The sequence below is a fragment of the Protobothrops mucrosquamatus genome, unplaced genomic scaffold (assembly GCF_001527695.2).
Source record: "Protobothrops mucrosquamatus isolate PMUCROS unplaced genomic scaffold, P.Mucros_1.0 scaffold1322, whole genome shotgun sequence".
NCBI lineage: Eukaryota > Metazoa > Chordata > Lepidosauria > Squamata > Viperidae > Protobothrops > Protobothrops mucrosquamatus.
Genome location: NW_015387522.1, coordinates 132,918 through 154,737, shown reverse-complemented (window position 1 = coordinate 154,737; position 21,820 = coordinate 132,918). Strand labels below are relative to the sequence as shown.

Sequence of the window (21,820 nt, the reverse complement as noted above, 5' to 3'; positions counted from 1 at the left end):
GAGGTACAGTGGTCTCCCTCGGACATAGGCTCTCCCTTATAATGACCGCTACCCCACCGCCCCTACCCCGGGTCCTTGGCTGATGAAATACCTGGAAACCCGGCGGGCAGATGTCCATGAGGGGTACACCCCCTTCCGTGCCCAGCCAGGTCTCGGTGATCCCTGCCAGGTCCGCACCCCCCTCTTGAATAAGATCTTGAATGAGGGGGGCCTTGTTTACCACGGACCTGGCATTGCATAACATCAGCCGGTGATCCCGGGCCCGAGGGTCTAAGATCCCTGGGGACCGAGTAGAGTCCTGAGGACTGGAGCACCCGCAAGCTTGTAAGCAGCGTGTGCGTGCTCCCAAAACCCGATATGGTCCTCTGCTCCCGCCATATCTGCCCCTCCCACTGACTGTACTGATCACACCACCCTCCCTTAGTCCCCCAACCTCCCCCCTCACCATTCTAATGCCGCGTCCTTCAGACATGGCCGACCTTGGCCTTCAGACATGGCCGACCTTGGCCTTCAGACATGGCCGACCTTGTCATTCTAATGCCGCGTCCTTCAGACATGGCCGACCTTGGCCTTCAGACATGGCCGACCTTGTCATATTGATGGGAGATCTGAATCTGTTATTGTCATGCTGCTGGCTAAACCTGAATTATCTGCAGGCTTTATAGCTGATCAGTTGATAGCTGATATGATGCAACAAGAATAAGAATCTGAAAATTAATATTTCAAAGACCTTTAGTATTTGAACATTTCCTTATCAAACTCTACTACTTCAAAGTGTTAGACAAGCATAATAGAGTGATCAATTACAAGTTATCCATGAATGATGGAAAATTAGAACATTTGTGTAATTTGGTAGTGTGTTGAAAAAAGTTTAAGGTGTACAAAATTTAGTAGAAAGATAGAAGGTGTATATTTCCCATTTTGCTATATGGGAGAAAGAACACCACTTATAAAGAGAAACCTAAAAATTAAGTTGAATGCATTGGAAATGAAGTATTTAAGAAATGTGTATGATAAAACAAGAACAGAGTCAAGAATGAAAGGATGATAGATGAATGTGAACTGAATATCAGTATGAATAACCAATATGAAAGAAATATATTCCTTTTCTCATGAAGAGAAAATAAATGAAGATCACATTGTAAAAAAAAACCCCACAGATTTTCTGCTGTGAGACATTCTTAACCCGGGGATTGCCTGTACTTAGTGGTTATATTAGTATCTGTGAACTCATTGGAAAATAAGGCCAACTATTAATGTTGTATTCCTTTTTTGTGTATATTTTAAGTAATTGTGTTTGAAGCCATAATTTAAAAACTAGCCTTAAAAATAAAAACAAAAAAATCTTCATGAAACCAACAGGACTTGCTACCAAGGAAAACTGTAGCACAAATCCTGAATTTAATTTTCTGTCCACTATCACCGCCAGCGCATTAAAATGTACACAAATTTTCTATAGATTTTGGCATAAGAATAGATCATTGTCAGATGTTCTCAAAAGAGTTTTCTAAAATTGGTGTTAGACAAATAGGTCTCTATCATTGTGCAATAAATGTTGCAGTTAACTTAGTGGTTAAAGCATGAGGTTAGAAAGCAGGAGACTATGACTTCAAATCCTGCCTTAGACATGAAAGCCAACCGGGTGACTTTGGGCCAGTCACACTCTCTCAGCCCAATCCACCTCAAAGGATTATTATTGAAGGGAAAAAGGAGGAAGATGTGTTGGATAAGTTTGCTGCCTAGAGTTATTGTAAAAATAATAAAGGTGAGATACAAATTAAATAAATAAAGCAATAAACCACCAATTCTGTTAAACCACCAGGGAACATCATCCAAGTGCTCCAACTTCTGATTCCTAAAATAATACTGAAATTGTATGTGAAAGATATAGTGGGTTCAAAAAGGTATATTGCAAAGAATGCCTCTAGTCATTCCAGAGTTGGCATCTTCCTCTGTTGGAATGGAAAGATATGATGAGAATTTTATTGCTCTAGATCTATGGCTTTTAATATTCATTACACTATATTCAGGAAGATAAGATTTTCAGTTGACTGAACTCTTCATTTCACAATGTCTGCGAATTTCCCAACTCCACTTCAATTTCAGCAGCCAATAAATCTGTACAGTATGGATCCAGCTATGTAATAGATTTGACAGATCTCTTTTAAGTCTATGGTTAAGTTTGCATGACAGACATAACTTTGTCATCTCTCCTCAGACAACTATTCACTTCTGAACACTGTGATGCTCGATTAGGGATGACCTGGTCTGTCATGTGTTAGCCATTTTTTTTCAATCTTGTGAGGCACCATAAAGGAACTTACTCCTTTGTATTTTTAAAATAAAAATTGCAATAATAATAATAAGGAGGATGAAAGAGCCATAGTGGAATGATTGATGTGGTTGGGGTTCATTGAGGAGAGACTTCATAATATATATATATATATAAGTATATATAAGTATATAAGAATTATAACAGAAATAAGAGTGGATATCCTTCATCTTGCAAGAGTTTAATCTATGCATATTTTCCCGATCCAGTCCCTCATAGCCTCTAGACACCAGCTGAAGGCCTTTACCGCATATCATATCCAGTCTGTTTTTGAATAGCAATATATATTTCATATCATCAGCACCCAAACATGATCCTATACCCAATGTTATTTAATTATTAAGCTTCATTGGGTATAGGATCGTGTTGTGTAATACTCCTTGCTGCAGCAACCAAAACATGATTGCTTTCTGCAGGACTACTGTGTAGAACCATTCACTTAAGTAGGAGCAGAATCACCATAGAACACTTCTCCTAATTCTCTAGTCTTGCAAGGAGTCTAAAGGGGCAACTTATTTGGATGGTACAAAACCAGGGCTTTTTTTCTCATAGAACGCCCAGAACGGAGTTCCGGCACCTTTTTGGGATGGAACCTTATAAAGTAGGCAAGGTGGGTTGTATGACGTATGTGAGTTCCGGCACCTTTTTTTTTTTTTTTTTTTTAGAAAAAAAGCACTGTACAAAACTATGTTGTACCATCCAGATCCCAACAAAGATCACCCAGGAGAGCAAACTGTCTTTCTGTCCCATGTCTAGGCCTGAATCCTGACTCAAAGGCTTCTAGTTAATCTGTTTTGTCCAAGATCCTGTGTAGTTGATTCTCCATGCCCCTTTTGACAAACAAAAAGAAATTTAGCAACTGGACAGAAGTTGTCTAATATAGCTGGATCAAGTCTTTAATTTCTCTGAACCGTAAGGCTCATGAAAAATTAGATGTACCTCCTCACTGTTTTCTAATTGGATGCGAGAAAGGGCAGAGGAGAGTATCAAATGACATTCCAGGGTACCTAAGAATGGAAATGGCACGTACAACACTCTAATGTTGCATTACACCACTACTGAGTTGCAGTGTCAGGATGCCACTCAATCTATTCAAAGGTTTATCCAGGAGCTGTCAATGACACTGATTTACAAGTTCAAGATGCTAATCTAATAATCAAAAAGTATAAACCTGTGAAGTTTGCTAAGAAATTACTGAATTGTAGAAAATCCTCAAGACTTCTATTTTTGTTTAAAGTGCCTTTCATGTTACAGAATAAATTGACCAGAGAAAAATTTATTTATTTATTTTATTTATTTATTTTTTAGATTTATATCCCGCCCTTCTCCTTGCGGACTCAGGGCGGCTAACAACCAGATAAAAAAGTACAAAATATCAAACTACAAATTTAAAAGTTAATTAAAAGGGAAATATTAATAATTGGTCTAATTAAAATTATAATTAAAACCCCCTCTAAAAGTTTTCCCCTAGGCCAGTCCCGCAAGCTGGAATAACCATGTCTTAAGGGCGCGGCGGAAGGAAGGGAGATCCGGGATCACCCTGATCTCTGGGGATAGTTCATTCCAGAGGGTGGGAGCTCCCACAGAGAAGGCCCTCCCCCTTGGGGTCGCCAGCCGGCACTGTCTGGCCGACGGTACCCTGAGGAGACCCACTCTGTGGGAGCGTACAGGTCGATGGGAGGTAATCTGCGGCAGGAGGCGGTCTCGGAGATACTTTGACAAAAATGTTTGTCAAAGTAAAGCAACTGTGCAATAAAACTAAAACAAACAAAAAAAACCCCTTATTTATAGCCTAGATTTACACAGCACACACAGCTGGAAGCATTTGAACCTACCATGATGCAAGTTAGTTTGTGGCTCTGTGTTATGAAAAATTAAAAGAGAACAATTGGTAAAACATTATTAACTGGGGGGGGGGGCATGTCAACACCACCATAGGGGGATTTATTAGCCAGTCATGTTTAATTTCCCTAGCAGAGTGACCAAACTGATCCCATTTCAAACTTCTTGGGTTTGAATTTTCCATTCCCAAAAACAAACCTGTCTTAAAGCAGACCTTCAGCACATAAGGCTTTGCCTGAAAGTCTTCACTTCTAGTTTCCGACTTACGGGAAATGCCACCGTTATTATAGGGGGAGTCCTGAAAAAAAAATCTCCCCCGTTGCCGCTCAAGATGCTTCTATCCTTGCTAAATGCCTCAGAAGTCCACTAATTGCCTTATTTCTGCTGACCGGACAGATACAACGGCTTTTTCACAGAGCAAATCGGTGTGCAATCCTCCCGAAGCGCAGGCAAACGGAAGAATCCGTGGTGAGGAGCAGGCACTTTCCCCAGGAGACTGTTTCTCTGGTGGGAAGCAGGGCAGCTGAGAGAAGAAACTTGATTGGGGGAAGGAGGCGAGGAGGAGCGGCCGAGGCGAGCGCAGAGCCAAAAGCCAAATGTACCTGGCCGGCCAGAGGAGGCGCTGAGAGAGCCCGGCTGCGCAAAACGAGCCGCGTCGCCCCTCAGGTTACCTATCGCCTCCGCCCTCTTCCTTTCTTTCTCCTTCCCTCCCGCAACCTGGGCCCGCCCATCGGCCCAGTTCCCCTCCGGCTACGCAACCGGCGCAAGCCACGCCGCAGGCGTAGTGGCGGTCCGGGGAATTCGCTCCCTGCCCGCTCAGAGCCGGTGCGCTTGACTGACGGAGGGCGAGTGTGGGTTGGGATGTGACCCGCCAGAGAAAATGGCGGCGGCAGGAGGACCGGCGGCGGCAGCGGCGGCGGCGGCTGGGAATCACATCGCCTCTTCGGTAGGATTATCTTCGGGGAACGAAGCTGCTGCCGCCGCCGAGGTTGCCGCCTCTGTAGCAGCGCCCGCCGCAGGCGCTCGGAGCCCGAAGCCTATGCGGTACAGCAGCGGCGCTGCAGCTGGGCTCGTCGCGGGGCTCCCCACCGGAGACAGCGGCGGCAGCCAGAGGGAGTCGCGTTCAGACTGGAAGCGGAAACAGCTGCGCAAAGTGCGGAGCGTGGAGCTGGACCGGCTGCAGGAGCCCGCCGAGTGCCCGGAGCTGCCCCTTTCCCTCGCCAGGACCGCCGGGGGCGCCACGTCTTCCTCCGCCCCCCAGCCCGTGGTGCCGGCGCCGCACTCCACCCCCGGCAGCCCCGCGTCCTCCCCCAGCCGCGGAGGCTTCCTCAGCGCCGGCTCCCACGACCCGCCGCAGCCGGACGTCGGGAGCCAAGCGGCGGGAGCTGGCGTCGCCCAGAAGATCCCGGCGTTCCTGCCGCCGCCACCCCCCACTTCAGCCGGAGCTGGGTGAGTGGGGCTGCGGGGTACACTTGAGAGCGGCGGGATCCTTTCGGCCTGCCTGCCGAAGGAAGGGGTGGCTGGGACGCGGGGTCGGGGCTGGATGCGGCCGCCGTCTTTCCTCCCCTGCGCGGGCAGGTAACGCGGCACTTGGGGCGCCGTGCGGAGCGAGGGCGCGTGTTTGCAAACATTCGGGCGAGCCGCGAGAGTTGCCTGCCTGCCTGCCTGCCTGCGAGGAAGCTGGGATTTGTCAGGGAAGCCGGCCAGGGGTCGCTTTCGGGGGCAGGTCAGCGTGCGGCGCTGCTTCCCAAGCATTGTTTTGGCAGCAAACTCCCCCTCGCCCAGCGCACGCATCCTTTGCTATTTTACCATCCGAGAAGTGTTTGTTTCTGGCGCTAACAACCCCATTTTGATTTTTGCTCTACTCTGGGAGATGGTGGGTCGCAGAAGGAATGTGCGCGTTCAAAGGGCGCACGGGCCGAAAGCCATTTCAATACCTGCCCAGCGGCGGTTTGCTTGAGAGGCTTTGAAGTTTGAATTGGCCGGAGTGGTGGAAAAAGACCGGATGTCCCAGCCTTTCAGTTTATGTGCGGATCAACCCGCTAATTCTTCAGGCGAGTCTTTTCTCTGTAGTAGGAGGACCCAGAGCTGGGGCAGGGGGAGTGGGAATGGGTAAACATCTCTGTAAAATGCGTCGGAGTATTTTAGATTGGCTTGCAGTTTAACTGGTGTTTTCAACACTTCAGGAACCGAGAGCGCGTCTGCAGTTTGTTTTTTCCCCACGCTGAAAATAGGGAAATGTGTTTACGGAATGGGAGAAAGCACTTTATCGATATGCCTCTCTACCCGGTTGTCGTTGAAACAGATATAAAATGAGATTTCAGGTGACAGACTTGAAAACTGTGTGCATGGGCTTTATTAAACTTAACTGACGATACAGAATTTGCTCTGTTTTTCGGACAGGAAACACAAGTTTCAATTGCGGATATTAAATTAAAACGCACTGGTTTAAATTTGTGGGTGGTTTTTTTTAATATACATTTGTTAAAGAGCTCCGGGGTCTGTTTTTAGTAAACTTCCGTTCAGATAGATGCATTTTTTTTCTCAAAGCATTTTAATAAGTGTTGATGGAAAAATACCCTTATAGTCAGTAAGAGGGTGCTCTGAGACCTACATTCTACATGAAGGAAGCCTGATCTTAAATAGAGATCTCTCTCAGAAGCAGATCACCTTGACCTCCGTATGACTCACTTTTAATAAGCATGTTTAGGCTTACAGTCTTTATATACAACTAGTTTTTAAACTACTTGTACAACCAGATCTAGTCTTAGGCAGCCAACAATCAGTGGTTTTCTGTATGCTTATAACTTGTGGATTAGCTACTTTTTAGCAGTTATGTTAACATATATGATTATTAAAATATGTAACAGATAAGCTGCTAGCTGAAACTGAATTCCAAGCTGGCAAGTGAACTGTGTATCCTGATTATGGAAATGCATTTTTACAAGAGCTAGCTTTGAAGTAGATTAATAGTGTATCACTGTGATGTGTCTCTGTTCAGTGTGTGCTCATTATATGCCATAGTGAGGTTGGTAATTTTATCTCAGTAAACCTTTGCTGTGACCAAAGAAGAATAAGACACAGAGTGCACCTGTAAATCCCATTTGAAAGATGTATTGTAATGTGTTGACTGCAGAAATACCAGCATTTCATGACTATTGTATTTGTTAGAATGTCTGTTGCTTGTACATGAGAAATTTCTTTTTTACAAACATGTTATAGAAATTTTGCACATTTGGGTGTTGGGGTACTCATTGAAATAAATTAAAATTAATCTCTGAGAAAATATTTAAACATACTGGACAAATTATTTCACTTAAATAGCATGCACAGTACAGATTTAATTGAAATAAATCCAACAAAATAAAGCTAGTGCAAATTATAATTTCAATATGTTTGGACATTAAATAGCCATTATTACTCTTGTTAATATTTCAGCTAAATTCTTGAATGTGTGTATATGCATTCAAGTCACTCTTGATTCTTGGTGACTGCATAGCCCACACAGTTTTCTTGATGAGATTTTTGAAAGTTATTTGCCATTACCTTTTTTTCTAGTGCTGAGGGACAGTGGTCCAAAGTCAGCTGGCTTTGTGTGTCAGACAGAACTAGAAGTCAGTCACCTGATATCTAGCATGGTGCCTTAAATTGCTACACCATACTGGTTCTAAATGGTAAATACTTCAACTAAATTCTTAAAATGTAAATCACATGATTACATTTAATATAGTGAGTAAATGATATTAATTCCTTTGATGTGGTCTTCTTGAAATAAGTAGATAGTGCAGCTGCTTTAAGGGCCTCATATATTTCTCTCTTATCTATGATCCTTCAGCCCTGATAAATAGTTCCTACTTTATCACATTTCTGAATTATGAATACTATTTTCAGTATGTCCAATCCTAATTCAAAAATGCTTATTTTGAAGTATGATCATGATGCTAATGAAATAAAGTAAAATAAAATAAAAAATCTCTGTAACTAATTCTGGTCTAAACAATTAGCTAAGTATAATAATATGTTGTAGTTTGGAAAAGGGATAAAAATATCCATCCATCCATTCAAGGACTGGATGAATACTAATGCAATGTAACATCTCCATTTGGAGAAGGTTGCAGCTGCATAGAGTTACTTTCTTTACTGAATATGAGCATTGTATTAGCCATGACAGTTAATCCAAAATTAAATAGTCTTAAATTATTCAGTTCCCCAAATATTTAACTATGATAATACCCTGGCTTTCATGAAATAAAAAAGTAATATAGCTTTCTTGACAGTGTCTTAATTTTACCATGTTATTGTAGCCATCTATTTATTTTGCCTAGCAAAAACAAAATTGGAGATCCAGATTAGTTTTTTGTGTACTTTAATGTTACTTATTAATGTGTACTTTCGTTCAGTAAATGTTGCTACAATTACATAGTATTAGTTGTTCACTGTTCTCAAAGAGTATGGAAAAATAGCTTTTGTAAAAATAAAGCTGTGATCTTGAGTGTTTCAAAATACTCATTATGTCCAACGGTAATAATGGAATCTAAAAACAATGGAGTTTTAATGATAAAATATTTTTTGAAATTTAGGCTGCAATGCTATATACTGGGATCAAGCTGCATTAAGTGAGGCTTATGTCTGAGTATAAGGATAAAACTGCACTTATATAATTAAGGAGCCTTTTTGGGGTAACTATGATTTTTCCTATCTACCTATGAAGAAACAGTCTTAATGCTACTATAATAAGCTTTTATAGATGAAGATTATAACTTGAATTCCCGCTAAGCCCTTATGCAATTTGTCTTTCAAAAGTAGTAAACTTTTTATTTTCATTACCAAAGATTTCTGGTTTTTCCTATATATTAATGTATTTGTTTACATTGGGGTGGTGGAGGAGGAATACAAATAGAAATTGTGCCAGAATGGTCATTGAAAATACATAGCTAGACAATCTTGTTTTATTTGACCTAACTAAAACTTAGATTTTGTATATGTAGAGAGGGTTTGAAAAAAAAAATACCATGGAGTAACAGGATTTCATTCTAGTAGTACTATGTTATATATACTGTATGTGTGCATGCATGTATGTGTGTGTGTATATATGTTTGTGTATCTCATTAGTACAATCATTAGTATAGTTTAACATATAGACTACTGGACTCAGTCCCAACTGAGTAGCAAAAGCCACACTAATTAAACTTTGAAGCATCAGTGGAGATGGAAGAACATAGAAGAGGCAAATAGGAAAGGAGAATACTCATTGATCTGTTAAGTCGCAGACATTTCACGATTGATTTTGAGAACATGTTTAAAAAATCTGATATTTATTTTAAATAACTTTATGCTGCCTGACTTTATAACATCAGGCGTGCAATATAAAAATTGCAATATAAAAATTGCATTATAAATAACAAATCAAATAAATGGTCAGTGACCATATATTTAAACAACAAATATAGATTCTCAGATGCCAATGTGAATGAAAAAGCGGTGTGCACCTAAGCCACTCCAGTGTCATTTTATATCTTATTTCTGGTAAGGGCAGAGAGGCTGAACAGTACAAAATGGACAGCATTTGTATTCAGAAACAAAACAAAACAATATACCTTAGCTTCTAATAAACCGTGGGTAAGAAAAGCTACTGTGTGAACCTAGATAGATCCTGGTAGAGGATTAGATTTGTTTGGAAATCTTTGTACTGCACTATTCCCAATGTGACAGAAGGAGAGGTTGATTATCTGGGCTTATGGAATAAGTTCTTCATTTCAATAACCTTAGGCATCAAAGATGGCTGGGTTAGATAAGTATCTGATCAATATTTGCCTGGTGATTGATATTATATTGCAGATTGGTATAGCTGCAGATAAACTGAAAGCAGCTTTTCTAATTGGTTAGATACTGAAAAGGCCTTTGATAGGGTGCAGACTGAACATTGAAATACATTTTAAGAAGGTGTGGTTTTTATTATATTTTTGTTAATGGCATTACGATTTAGTATTTTCATTCTGTAGCTTGAATGATCACCAATCAGTTTGTTTGTCAGGCCTTTACATTATATTGTGACCCTTTAAATGATAAACAATGTACCTTGCCTCTTTTGATTTTCACTTTGGTTTTTGAACCGTTGGTAGATTCCATTATACAGTCTCAAGATATTAAAGGCAAGGCACTTAACACTGAATATATATTGTTTATATATCAATAATATTATGGCTATTCTTGAAAATTATATAAATTATTGTGTTTGTTGACAAAGCAATATGTTTATAGCATGGTTATGCTATTAACTGGAATAAATTTAATTTGCTACCTTTAGGGTCTATTACATGTGTAGATTATTTTAGATAGACTTTACAATTTTAACAGATTTTATACAATACTTGACTTTACATTTCTTCCAAAATTTATCATGTTGAATTAAATGTCTGAATGTATAGTTACAACTTCAATGAATGTAACTCGATAGTCAAATTTCTTATAAAATCTTTTGAGATAAGATATTAAAATGAATATTACATTGATATACATATTTTAACAGCTATTCCAATGTTAATTTTTGATAATTCATAGACTGACAGACAGACATGTTTATGTTCTTTGGCTTCCACTTCCTTCCAGTAAACACTTGCGCTATATTTTATTTTTTTAGCTTGTTTTATTTTTCCCCCTTTAAAATCCTACCTTTATTATTTTTATTAAATAACTCAACATATCTAATACACTTTCCTTCTCCTATTTTGCCTACAACAACAATCCTCTGAGGTGGATGAGGCTGAGAGTGATTGGCCCAAAGTCACCCAGCCATCTTTTATGCCTAAAGTCGGACTAGAACTTATGTCTCCTAGCCTGATGCCTTAACCATTGATCCAAACTGGATCTCCCTGAAATATGTACCAAAAACACGGATGGATGCTTTAGCATATCTGCATATTCAGCTTCCGTAAGAAATTCTGCACTTGAACATAAACCCACAATTCCATTTTAAGAGACATTAAAATGCAGTGAAATCATTAGTTATGTATTAGATTTGTAGAAAGAAGGTGTTATAAACTTTAAAGCCCATCGTGGCATGAGCAGGATATTTGAGGGACCACCTCTCTTCAGTCATTTCTACCCATCCCATCAAGTTTGCCATAATGTGAATGAAGTGGTTTTATACAAAAAAACATAAGGTGTAATAGGGTTTCAAGTAAGAACATTCAACAAACTCTGTTGGTTCAGGCCAACAATCTATATATGGCATCATTTGGTGTTGATAGCAGGCAGCTAGATGCATTCAGAAAGCTCATAAGGGTAATAATTCTCTTTTATTGTTGTTCTCTAATATCTATTATTATAGGTAATACTGCTTATGGTTCAAGTACTAAACGGTCACCAAAAATTAACAATGTTTATTATTTAGTCTTCTGTTAATGTATACATTTTCTTTTAATATGTTCTATATTAGTGACACGTACCACATCTGATAGCTTGATTTTGGATTAGGATAGTGTGTGAATCTAATACTGAGTTAAATATATCTTTTCCTAATATTTGAGAAAAGGAGTGAGTGAGTCTATTAATGTGTGCATTTTATTGGGCCCCAAAAGCTAGCATATTATTAGAAACATAAAGATCCAAGTAATGCCAAATAGCAATAGCACTTAGACTTTTATACTGCTTCACAGTGCTTTAGAGCAGAAGCCCTCAACCTTTTGGGCACCAGGGACCGGTTCCATGGAGAGAGGTTTTTCTGCAGACCAGAAGGGGCGTGGTTTCATGTGCTGCCTGCATCCTACGGATGGGGCTTCGCTTGTTTGCGCGGACCGGTTTCTGGCATGCTGTGGACCCCTGCTTTAGAGCCCTCTCTAAGCTTTTTACAGAGTCAGCATATTGCCCCCAATAATCTGGGTTCTCATTTTACCAACTTCAGAAGATGGAAGGCTGAGTCAACCTTGAGCTGGTGAGATTCGAACTGCCGTCAATCTGCAGTCAGCAGAATTAGCCTGTAATATTGCATTCTAATGACTGCACGACCAGGGCTCTTGTATATCATCTTATATGTCATTGAACTGTATAGCTTCATCAGCTCTTCTACCTTTGTATTAATAAGAATATTGATGATTCTGTTCACATGTAAACAATATTTTATCCTCATAAGGAAATATTATTTTATTCAGTAATTACAGTTTTGAGCATTTTTACACCCCAGTCTCTGTATATTTGATTAGAAATCCAGTTTGTGCCATTGGGCATGCCTGTAGTTTTGCAGCATTAGGTTTCCAGTGTTAATAAAATGTCATGTATTCTTGCCTAATGTTCTGTTAATATTAAGATATGTTGCATCCATTGCATTACCGCAACCTGTTAAGACTCAATCCATAGAATAAAGAAATAAAATAATTCTGGTTGTATTTATTCATGATCTCTCATGTTGCCTTCTTTAAAACAATGTTTTGTTATCAGCAGATAGAGTCCTTTATAAGTTTCTAAATTGTAATATCAAAATCAATTTAAAAATCAAAATCAATTCCAAGATTCTCCTTTTTTCCTTTTTAAAAATTTAAATGATGTTTGTATCTCTTATGGTAGTTTTTCAGTATTCCAAGATTTCTCACATAGACTAATCCTTAAGAGTGCAATGATTTTATTATCAATCCATTCTAAAACTCATCAGGCTTTTCATCAGGAATGACTTAATGTACATATCACTGAATCAGACATAGTTTTAATGTTGGTCTTGCTCAGTGGTGGGATTCAAATATGTGAACAACCAGTTCTCTGTGTGGATGCCGCTTTTGGAAGTCCATTCTGTGCCTGAGCAACAAAAAATTAGCTACCGGTTCTGCCGAAGTGGTGCGAACCGGCTGAATCCCACCACTGGTCTTGCTTTATGTGCTTCAGCATTTTAAAAAACATGAGCTGTTTGAGGTAACTTTCTGTCACCTTAGGAGTTAAAGGAATACATTTAAAAGAGATATTACTGGTTAGGGAGTGGCTAGGAGGCATTATCAGAGAGTGGTAAATTGGACACTAACAGTTTTTGCTATCAATATGTACAGTTTTGTTTTAAATCACCACACTGGATATACTGTATATTTGGGATGAATGCATTAAGGGGACTACTGAGTAGTTTATTGCTTTAAAAAGAAGTATATTTGTTATTTTGATATTACTTCTTTTCCCCATAACAAAACTTTCCCCATAATGAAGAGAAGTAGACATATTCTTACTACATGTCTTAAGCAGTAATGGAGCTTTTAGACTGAATGATTATGGCCTGGTTTTCTGATATCTTGACATTTTGTCAGCAGCTGTAGCTGCCATCTTTAGACACATGGTCAGCTGTTTTGTATACTTTTGGCATCTCATGACAACTGAAGATGGAGTGACTGGACTTTTGCATTTGTACCTGCTTGATTGACACTAGCCATAAAAGCTCACAACAATATGCCTTAGTTTTTCTTGAGTAATAAGGATATATGTTTTGGCCCTCAGAAGACATATGTGGAATAAAACAATGTCCATCCATGCATAATTTGGTGATAGACAAATGCACACCTGTGGTGTGCATAATTTGAGACTTTAGTTGGACAGCAACGATTGTGGTTTTATTGGAGATCCTTTTTTCCGCAGTTCTGCTGTAATTCTAAAGCCGTGGAGAAAAAAATGCTGCATTCATTCATGAGACCTTGGCAATGATCAGTAACATTTACTTGAAAGTAACTTTCAAGTACAGGATATGAGTCCTGAATGTAAAAGTGAGCTGTAATATCAGCCTTCCAGGTGCTTCTGGTCTTTATTTTGGGACTGATACTCAAATCCTTGAAGCTTTGGGATCAGAGGACCATGAGTCTTCATATTCTGGGAGAGGAATCTGGGTAGACTTACGTGACTTCTACATTGGACAATGAGCTTGTCCCAGGTAATCTTAACTTAGATTCACAAAGATGGGTATCCCCTAAACCAAAATATTTAATTGGAGATGATAAGATGTGATCTGAATATGGAAGAAATTCACACCTATTTTTTGCTATGACAGAAAACTTTATGGTCATACTGTAGATTATTGTGCAAGATAAAAGACCCATTAAAATAATCAAAATTGCTTGTGTGAGGACATTTCCGAGTGGCAATCCTGAATGGTTGTTTGTTTCTCAGGAAAGTTATAAGAGTTGAAACAAGCAAAAAGATGCTCAGGGCAATAATAATATAAGACCAAAAGTGAATCTTCATGATCACAAACAAGAAAGCTATATTCTTACAGACCCCCATTAGTCAGATTTACTGGAGGAAAGGGGATTAGGTTGCAGAATCTTGGAAACTGGACATTTGTATTTTACACCTCATTTATCAGTATGTTAAAGTAAGGGCTTTGGTTGCTCTGATCCTCTTTCTGCCTCTTGACAAAGAGGAGAGATTGTCATTTGTTTTATTGATAAAGGAAAGTACAAATTTTAGGTTTGTAAAGCACCATTCCTATATTCAGAGGATTCCATTGTAGATCTGATTGAACACTGGTATGTACCTGATGAGAGCAGTGTTCTTATTGAATCTACAGTTAACAGTTCTGTTTAGTGTGATCTGAAGACCTTCTCTCTATATTAAGCCTTCCTTTTGTCAGAAAGGCATGTGGGAAATCAACCTCCAGTCAGAGTTCAAACATAGTGCAGCGGTAATCAAATCAAATCTTTATTATAGTTATAGATCAACATAGATGCATTGTATGTTCAGAGCCTGAGAGAGAGATTTTTACTTTGGACATCTGGACATTCCCCTTTTACCAGTCAAGTGAACAGCCTTTTTACCAGTTCACTCAGCGGCTGTGGTCAAGCTTCAAAAGCTTATCGTATTAATGAGATGTCTAATTATTTTTGGGATCTTGGTGGTTTCAACAGTTGTGGTTAATAGTTATTGTATAGGTTCATGCAGTATTTTCCCAAACAATCATGGGTATGTACATATCTGAAAATAATCATTTGCAGAAGGCTCAGTGATATAAATGACCATATTATAAATAAGACTTTGGCTTTGCTCATTTTTCTGGCTGATTTGAATTTACAAGTCATTTTCATTCATTTAAAATTTAATTGATCACTTGATAATTCTATTAATTCCAAATGTTAAAAAGATCAACATCAGGTTGTTTGATATACTTTCTGTGTTGAGCCCAGAGAAGCTTTGCAGTGTTAGAGATACCTTGACTAGGTACAAGAAGAACCAGCTTGACTAGATTTCCTTTAGATACTTGTGGTTACAGAGATCCGTTGACATCAGAAATGTGAGATTAAATTTCTGAATACTTTTCACAATAAGAAAAGTTATCTGTTTGTTTGTATCCCAATTTTATTATCTTCCTCCTCCTATTTTTCCCACAACAACCTTCTGAGGTCGGTTGGGCTGAGATAGTGCAACTGGCCCAAAGTCATCCAGCTGGTTTTCATGGTTAAGGCAAGATTTTATGCAATGTGTACACAAACATGAAGGATTAACACTTCAGAAATGGTGTTTAATCTTTTACTCAACTTTTTAAAAAATATTTTTATCATTGTTTGAAGCTGCCAATAATATAAGAAGAGGCTAAAATTTGTGACCAAATAAGCCCCATGTTCTCTGTTGATTGTTATAACTTTACCTCACAAATCCCTGTTGTGCTTATGAACATGGATGCTAAGACATGTTGTCACTCACTAAAAATGGGCAGGCAATTCAGTTTTGATAAAAGTAGCTATATGGTAGAGGTTAAATGTGCAGCTATCTCCAACGCTTCTGTATCTAATCCTGTAAGAAGGCATGCAAGTGATATTTCATGCCTGCACAACTCCTAATGGCAAGAAGAAGTCATGAGCAGTAGTCATTGCGCAATGTAACTCTCTAGCTGTAAGAACTTGTCTTCTAGAAACAGTCAGTACTTGCCTTAAGCCATATTTTAGAGATTAGTGGAATTTTTTTGCCAGAAGCTACTTCCATTCAGACTCTTGCTGCCTCTGCTGCTTATTCTCTTTTATAGGTACAGATAGGAAAAGTATGTTCTTGGAAAAAGGGCTAATTTTATAAAATGTTTCTCCTCCTTACTCACTTATTGTTCAGTAAACAAGATTAACAAGATTGCAAGGAGGGAATGAATGCACATAAGGGTTTTGTTTTGCTTTGTTTTTGAGAAATAGCTATACTAATTTTGGTTTAACATTTTTGTTCAACACACAAATGTATTTTGCAATACTGAGTCCTGGATTAAATAAGAACCAGATGTCATATATTTATGTGTGAACTATCTTTGTGAATATAGTATTTGCACATATTAGGAAATTTTTTTGATACAGCATTAGCAAATATAGTGAAGTCTAAAATCCTAAAGCTGAACAGTAATAGAAGGAGGTATGCTGGTTTCTGAAATACCAATTCTTCAAATATTTTTTTTCAAATTTCTGTGATAATATCAGTTGGATGTACAGAAGCAAAAAAAAAACCCCTTCTAAATTACATTTAAATAGCATTTTGAAAATGGAATTTGATTTTAATTTATATGCTACTAACTTTAGGGTAATTTCTCATCTTTTAAAAATATCATGGATCTATTAGTGTATAACCATACAGAGGATTTCTTCTCTGTTTCTGTTGTGAATATGCTTAATGATTTAAGATCCATGATTTGAAACATGCAATATTGAGATATTGTGCCTTTTTTGTTTCCTTAGTATTACCAGAATGCTGCTTGAAAGACATTCTTTGGGTTGCTTGAAATAGCAATGAACTTAGTACTGAAGCAAGTGTGCATACTAGTAATTTGATGGTAATTTAACAGTATCATCACTGCATCTCCAGTGTTGCCTTCTGTATGTGACTAATGTGTCATCAAAACATTTGGTAATTATTATTATTTATTTAGCATATGAGAAAAATATAACAGAAGAGAAGTAATGTGTACACACAAGCCACATAATTATATACAAAACGTCTCCGGAGGAATGGCAGTGGCCTCATAACTGTATGTCCAATTTAGCTATCCAGCAACTTCTGACGTTGCTTCTTGTAGATCTTCTAGGGAACCAGAGAACACATGTTGTGGCAATCTTGCACAATATTTAATTATTTACATATCAGCACGACAATTGCAACAAGGGGAATCTTTCCAGTCCCACTGATACAGGGCAGAAGCACTTCTTCCAGTATTACACCTAATTCTATTCAATTTTGTCCGGATAGAGTGAGTCAAGTCAAAATCAGGTGGACCCTTCATCTTTCCAGGCATTTCTGGTGTTAAACTGTGTAGAAGTTAAGTGAATAACTGTTTCCCATGCTGGCCTATGGGATTTCAATCTTGTGATGGATTGTGCATTGTCCTGGTGAATAGGGAGGGCCTTGACTATAGCTTGTTGTCTTTTAATGTGGGGCAATACTGTATGATATTGTTAAGTACTAGTAACCGGTGCACAGGAGTAAGATGCAATGTGCCTGAGATGATACACATTATCTGGCAGAGTTGGATGTTGACCATGTGGGTGTGGGCGCTATTAATATTCAGCTGGCACGATATTCAGCTGTGAAATAAATCATTAGGTGTTAACATCAGCACCACAGGATGTTCCAGCTAGTCTGTTCAGTAAATTGTTGCAGCTTTTCAATTTTTGCAATTGTTTTTTCCAGGTGTTATCAGGTTAGTGATTTGTCCAGTGTTACCCCCAGGTACTTTGGAGAGTTATTATATTGCAAAACACAGTTCCTTCACTGAAGGCTGGTAATTGCTGAGGTGAAATGTGGCTACTTCTGTTTTTGGTAGGCTTGGTTGGAGGCACCATTTTTGAAATAGTCATCCAGCTTCTGAATATCTTGAGAAAGGATTTCCTCTTCATCACTGAAGTTGGTTCTCTGGACTGTGTGATTGATATGTCTATGGAGATTCTCAGTCATACAGGTTATGGTTGTCCCAAAGATGTTTTTTTAAAAGACAACTGGACTTTGTTTTTCCTTGAAGACGTTTCACTACTCATCCAAGAAGCTTCTTCAATCTCATTTGGGTGAGATTGTTATTATTGGTAAAAATATATTTCCAAGAAACAGTTTCAGGTAGTTCATGGATGTACAAGTTTAAAAGAACAAACAATAGCATTGGTCCTTAGGGTAGTCCATTATTCAACTTATAATACGTACTTCTACTGAATTTGGGGAAAACTTGAAATTACCTGTTACTCAACATGTTATCAATCAAGGCAATAGTATTATGACAAGGTATAATCTTGATTAGTTTGAAAAGTTCTTCTCTCTAGAGAGTATCATAGGCTGCTGAGACATTTTTCATTTTCCTTTTGAATCTGTTCTCCAGGATATTTTTGGTCGTCTTGAATATAGGAGGCAGTCATCCTGAGTATATATGGAATATAAAAGGAGGCAAGCCAACATTTAGTTGCTGGACAACAGTTCTTCAGTAGTTCTGGGTACATGCCATCAAATCCTGCAGCTTAACCATTTTGCAAAAAAACCAGCCCCCTCTGTACTTCTGGTGTAAATGGGCGTGAATATAAAGCATGTGGTGGAAGATCATGCTTCAACAGTCTAAGTTCAGATCTAATTTGTCTGGCAAATTTCTTGTATCTTATGGTCCTTGAAGTAGAGATGAGATGGTTAACTATATATTTCACACTGGTGGTAGAATGTTTTCTCGATGGTAAGGATAATGAGTCCAATTTTCGGATAAGGGTCCAGGCTTTCCTGCTTGAGTGGGTAAATTTTAGATTTTCTACAGTCCTGGACCATTTCTCTTTTCTGGCTCTGTCCAGTGACTTCAGCAATTCAATTGCTTTCTCCAGATTACCATTCTGTTCAAACTCAGTGCACAAATGACTTGTCTCCTCACTCCATCCAGGGATATAATCTTTATGATAATCTCTGGGGATGATCCTTTTGGCTGCAATTAATTAATTAAGCCAACAAACTTGTAGCAGTTCTTAGGGACTGCTTTGTTCCATCTGATATTAGCAACAGTGCACTTGGCATAAGAATTCCAATCTGCTTTCAACAAGGTTTAGGAGTCGACCTAATTACTGGGATCTGGTATTCTGTTGATTATAAGCTTGTGTTGACTGTATGGAAAACTCCCTTAACAATTGTCTCACATAAATTTTGGGCTCAATTGTGATTATAACCTGTATTTGATTTTATGCACTTCGGTTTGTCATGGCCGTGATGCCCAAGAGGGCAGTAGGGCTGCATCTGATCATTTCATCCATTTAGCACTGCCCAGGGAACATGTGTAGCTTAAGGAATGCTACGGACGCTGGCGACTATTGCTTCCCTGTTGCTCCCCATACTGTTACCTTCAATATGTGGCTAATGTGTCATCAAAATATTGAGTAATTATGGTTGTGTGAGTAAGGATGTGAAAAGCTTGCAGGTTCCATGATAAAATGGTCTGCAAATTTCTGTACTGCTGTGTGCCTTCTCTATACCATGTCAAAACTCCTCCAGACATACTGTTCTAGACCAAGCATCTTGAACGATTTCTAATGGTACAGGTACAATTTACATTACAGGACTTCCATTGCTAAACAATGCAGTCGTTAAATGAATTGCACCTGATTTTACAACCTTTTTTGCCGCGGTCATTAAGTGATTCCAGCTTCCGCCATTGATTTTGCTTGATGGAAGCTGTCTGACAGGTTGCAAATAGCAATCACGTGATCCTGGGACACTGCAACCATTATAAATACATTCTGGTTTACAAACACCCGAATCATGATCATGTGATCATGAGAAAAGGAACAGTTGTAAGTTACTTTTTCCAGCAAATAAATAATATATATTGCACCTATTTCTGAAATATTACTGTGCTTCTCTGCTGCTATTTGCAAGACAAACCTGAAAATACATTATTCTCCAGCATGAGGGATGGATAATCCATTTGATTGGGTTTCCTAAAGTCCCTTGTACCCAATAAGACTAAGTCTGAGATAGCCACGCCTCCTGCCTGGCCGCACATGCCCAGTTCTGACTTAGTCTTACCCAGTCAAGGCGTGTTGTTTCTCTGCTCTCCAGACTCAGGTTTTATTTAACTATTTTGGATATTTCTACCCTTCCCTCAATTCCTCAATTTAGTTGTTTACTCCCCTACCCCTCTGATCCTTTCCTCCTGTTTCTTTTATTAGCGCTAATTTCCCCCGTCCTTTCCCTTATCCAGGGGATTGAGGGGGATTTGTTGGTTTGTGGACCCCTGCCTTCCCAGAGCCTGCCAAGAGCGTACGGAGGCTGGGGGTTGTGGAGTCTTTTCTCCGCTCGCCCCAGTAGATCGGCGGGCCTCCGCGGAGGCAAAGGGCCTGCAAGTTTCAGCCAGGCAGAGTCTCTCGATCTCTGCCTGCTGCTGGATTAGCGCTTTTTTCAGCGCAATCGTTCTTTGGGGTATGCGGAGCTGCCGCTAAGACCCCAGGAGGCGTGGATCACTTGATTTTTGGGGGGGGAGTCTTTTCTTCGATCGCGTTGCCCTCGCCTTTCTACCTGCGCGCGATCGTTTTAGGGGGAGCGTGGGACTGCGCACAGTCCAAGCTTTGTAGATCGCCCCCCCCCTTTTTTTGTTTCTTCTGGCAGAGAGCATAAAAAGCTCTCACTTTACAGGCCTGCGGTGTTTTGTTTCTCTTTCGATTTCTCCCAGCCCCATAGCACAGCCACGTGGCCGTGGCTGCCATTTTGAATTGAGGCCTGCATTGTAGGGCTTTTCTCCACGTGGCCGACATCCGCCATTTTATATGGTGGCCTGCACTGCAGGGCCGGCGTGGGACAGCAGATCAGTCCCCACGTGATTAAGGCGGTTGCCTCTTTTTTCCTACGAATCTGGTGATTTCTGGTGGCTGGTTTAGTTCCCCCCCCTGTTCTGGGGAGGGCAGAACCAAGTGAATTAATACCCCCTGTGGTTCCCAGCCTTACCTAATTGACATTGCCTCTGGCAATACGAATTTTACTACCTTGTCTATCTTTGGGAGTGGGCCTTAATTCTGGGCCTTGTTCCTAGCCTGCTTGTTGTTGACCCACCCTCAGACTTTGTTCTGAAGAGTCTCAGGCTTAATCCTTGTTTTGGATTGATCACCAGAATTAATATTTCAGCCTTCATCAATCCCATCCTCAGTCTTGTGCTGAAGGGATAGAGGCTGTTGTTTCTCCTTGGCAGGGGGGCCGTTTTTGGTTCCATCCAGCCTTTGCTACCTGGTTATCCCACCCTCAGACTTGTACTGAAGGGATTCAGGTTTTTTTGCAAGGAGTTCATACTGGTTTTCCAGTTTGTTGGTTCTTTTCACTTGATACAACCATCTTCAGTATTGGGCTGAGAGATTTAGGGGGACCCAATCTCCCTGATTGAATCTCAGGGACATTTTTTCACTGGTTATCACCTGTCTTTTTCAACACTCTCATCTATAGATCACGTGCAATGGCAGAGGAGTCACAGCCTGATCTCGTTCTGGCGCCTACCAGTCCTCCTGCTAAGCGAAGGTGCAAATCATCAAAGACTGAGGCAGCGGACAGGCTCAGAGCCAGGGCAAAAGCTGTCTCAAGTAAGGCTCCATCCAAAAGGGCTGAAAAAGAGGCTGCCAGGAGACATCAGGCTCTTGAGAGACAGATATCCAGGGCTCAAAAAGCTGCCTTGTCACAACAGGTACCGGTTGTCCCTCAACCTCCCGGGGCTTCTCCTTT

General features: G+C 39.8%; 1 protein-coding gene across 1 annotated transcript in view; it reads left to right on the top strand.

Annotated features, from left to right (window-relative positions):
* Positions 1-5,054: 5,054 nt before the first annotated feature.
* Positions 5,055-21,820, top strand: part of MAP3K1 (mitogen-activated protein kinase kinase kinase 1) — a 67,748-nt gene continuing 50,982 nt past the window's right edge. Inside the window, exon 1 of the mRNA XM_015821390.1 lies at positions 5,055-5,623. Coding sequence (XP_015676876.1) covers positions 5,055-5,623 — 569 coding nt within the window. The remainder of the gene's footprint in view (positions 5,624-21,820) is intronic.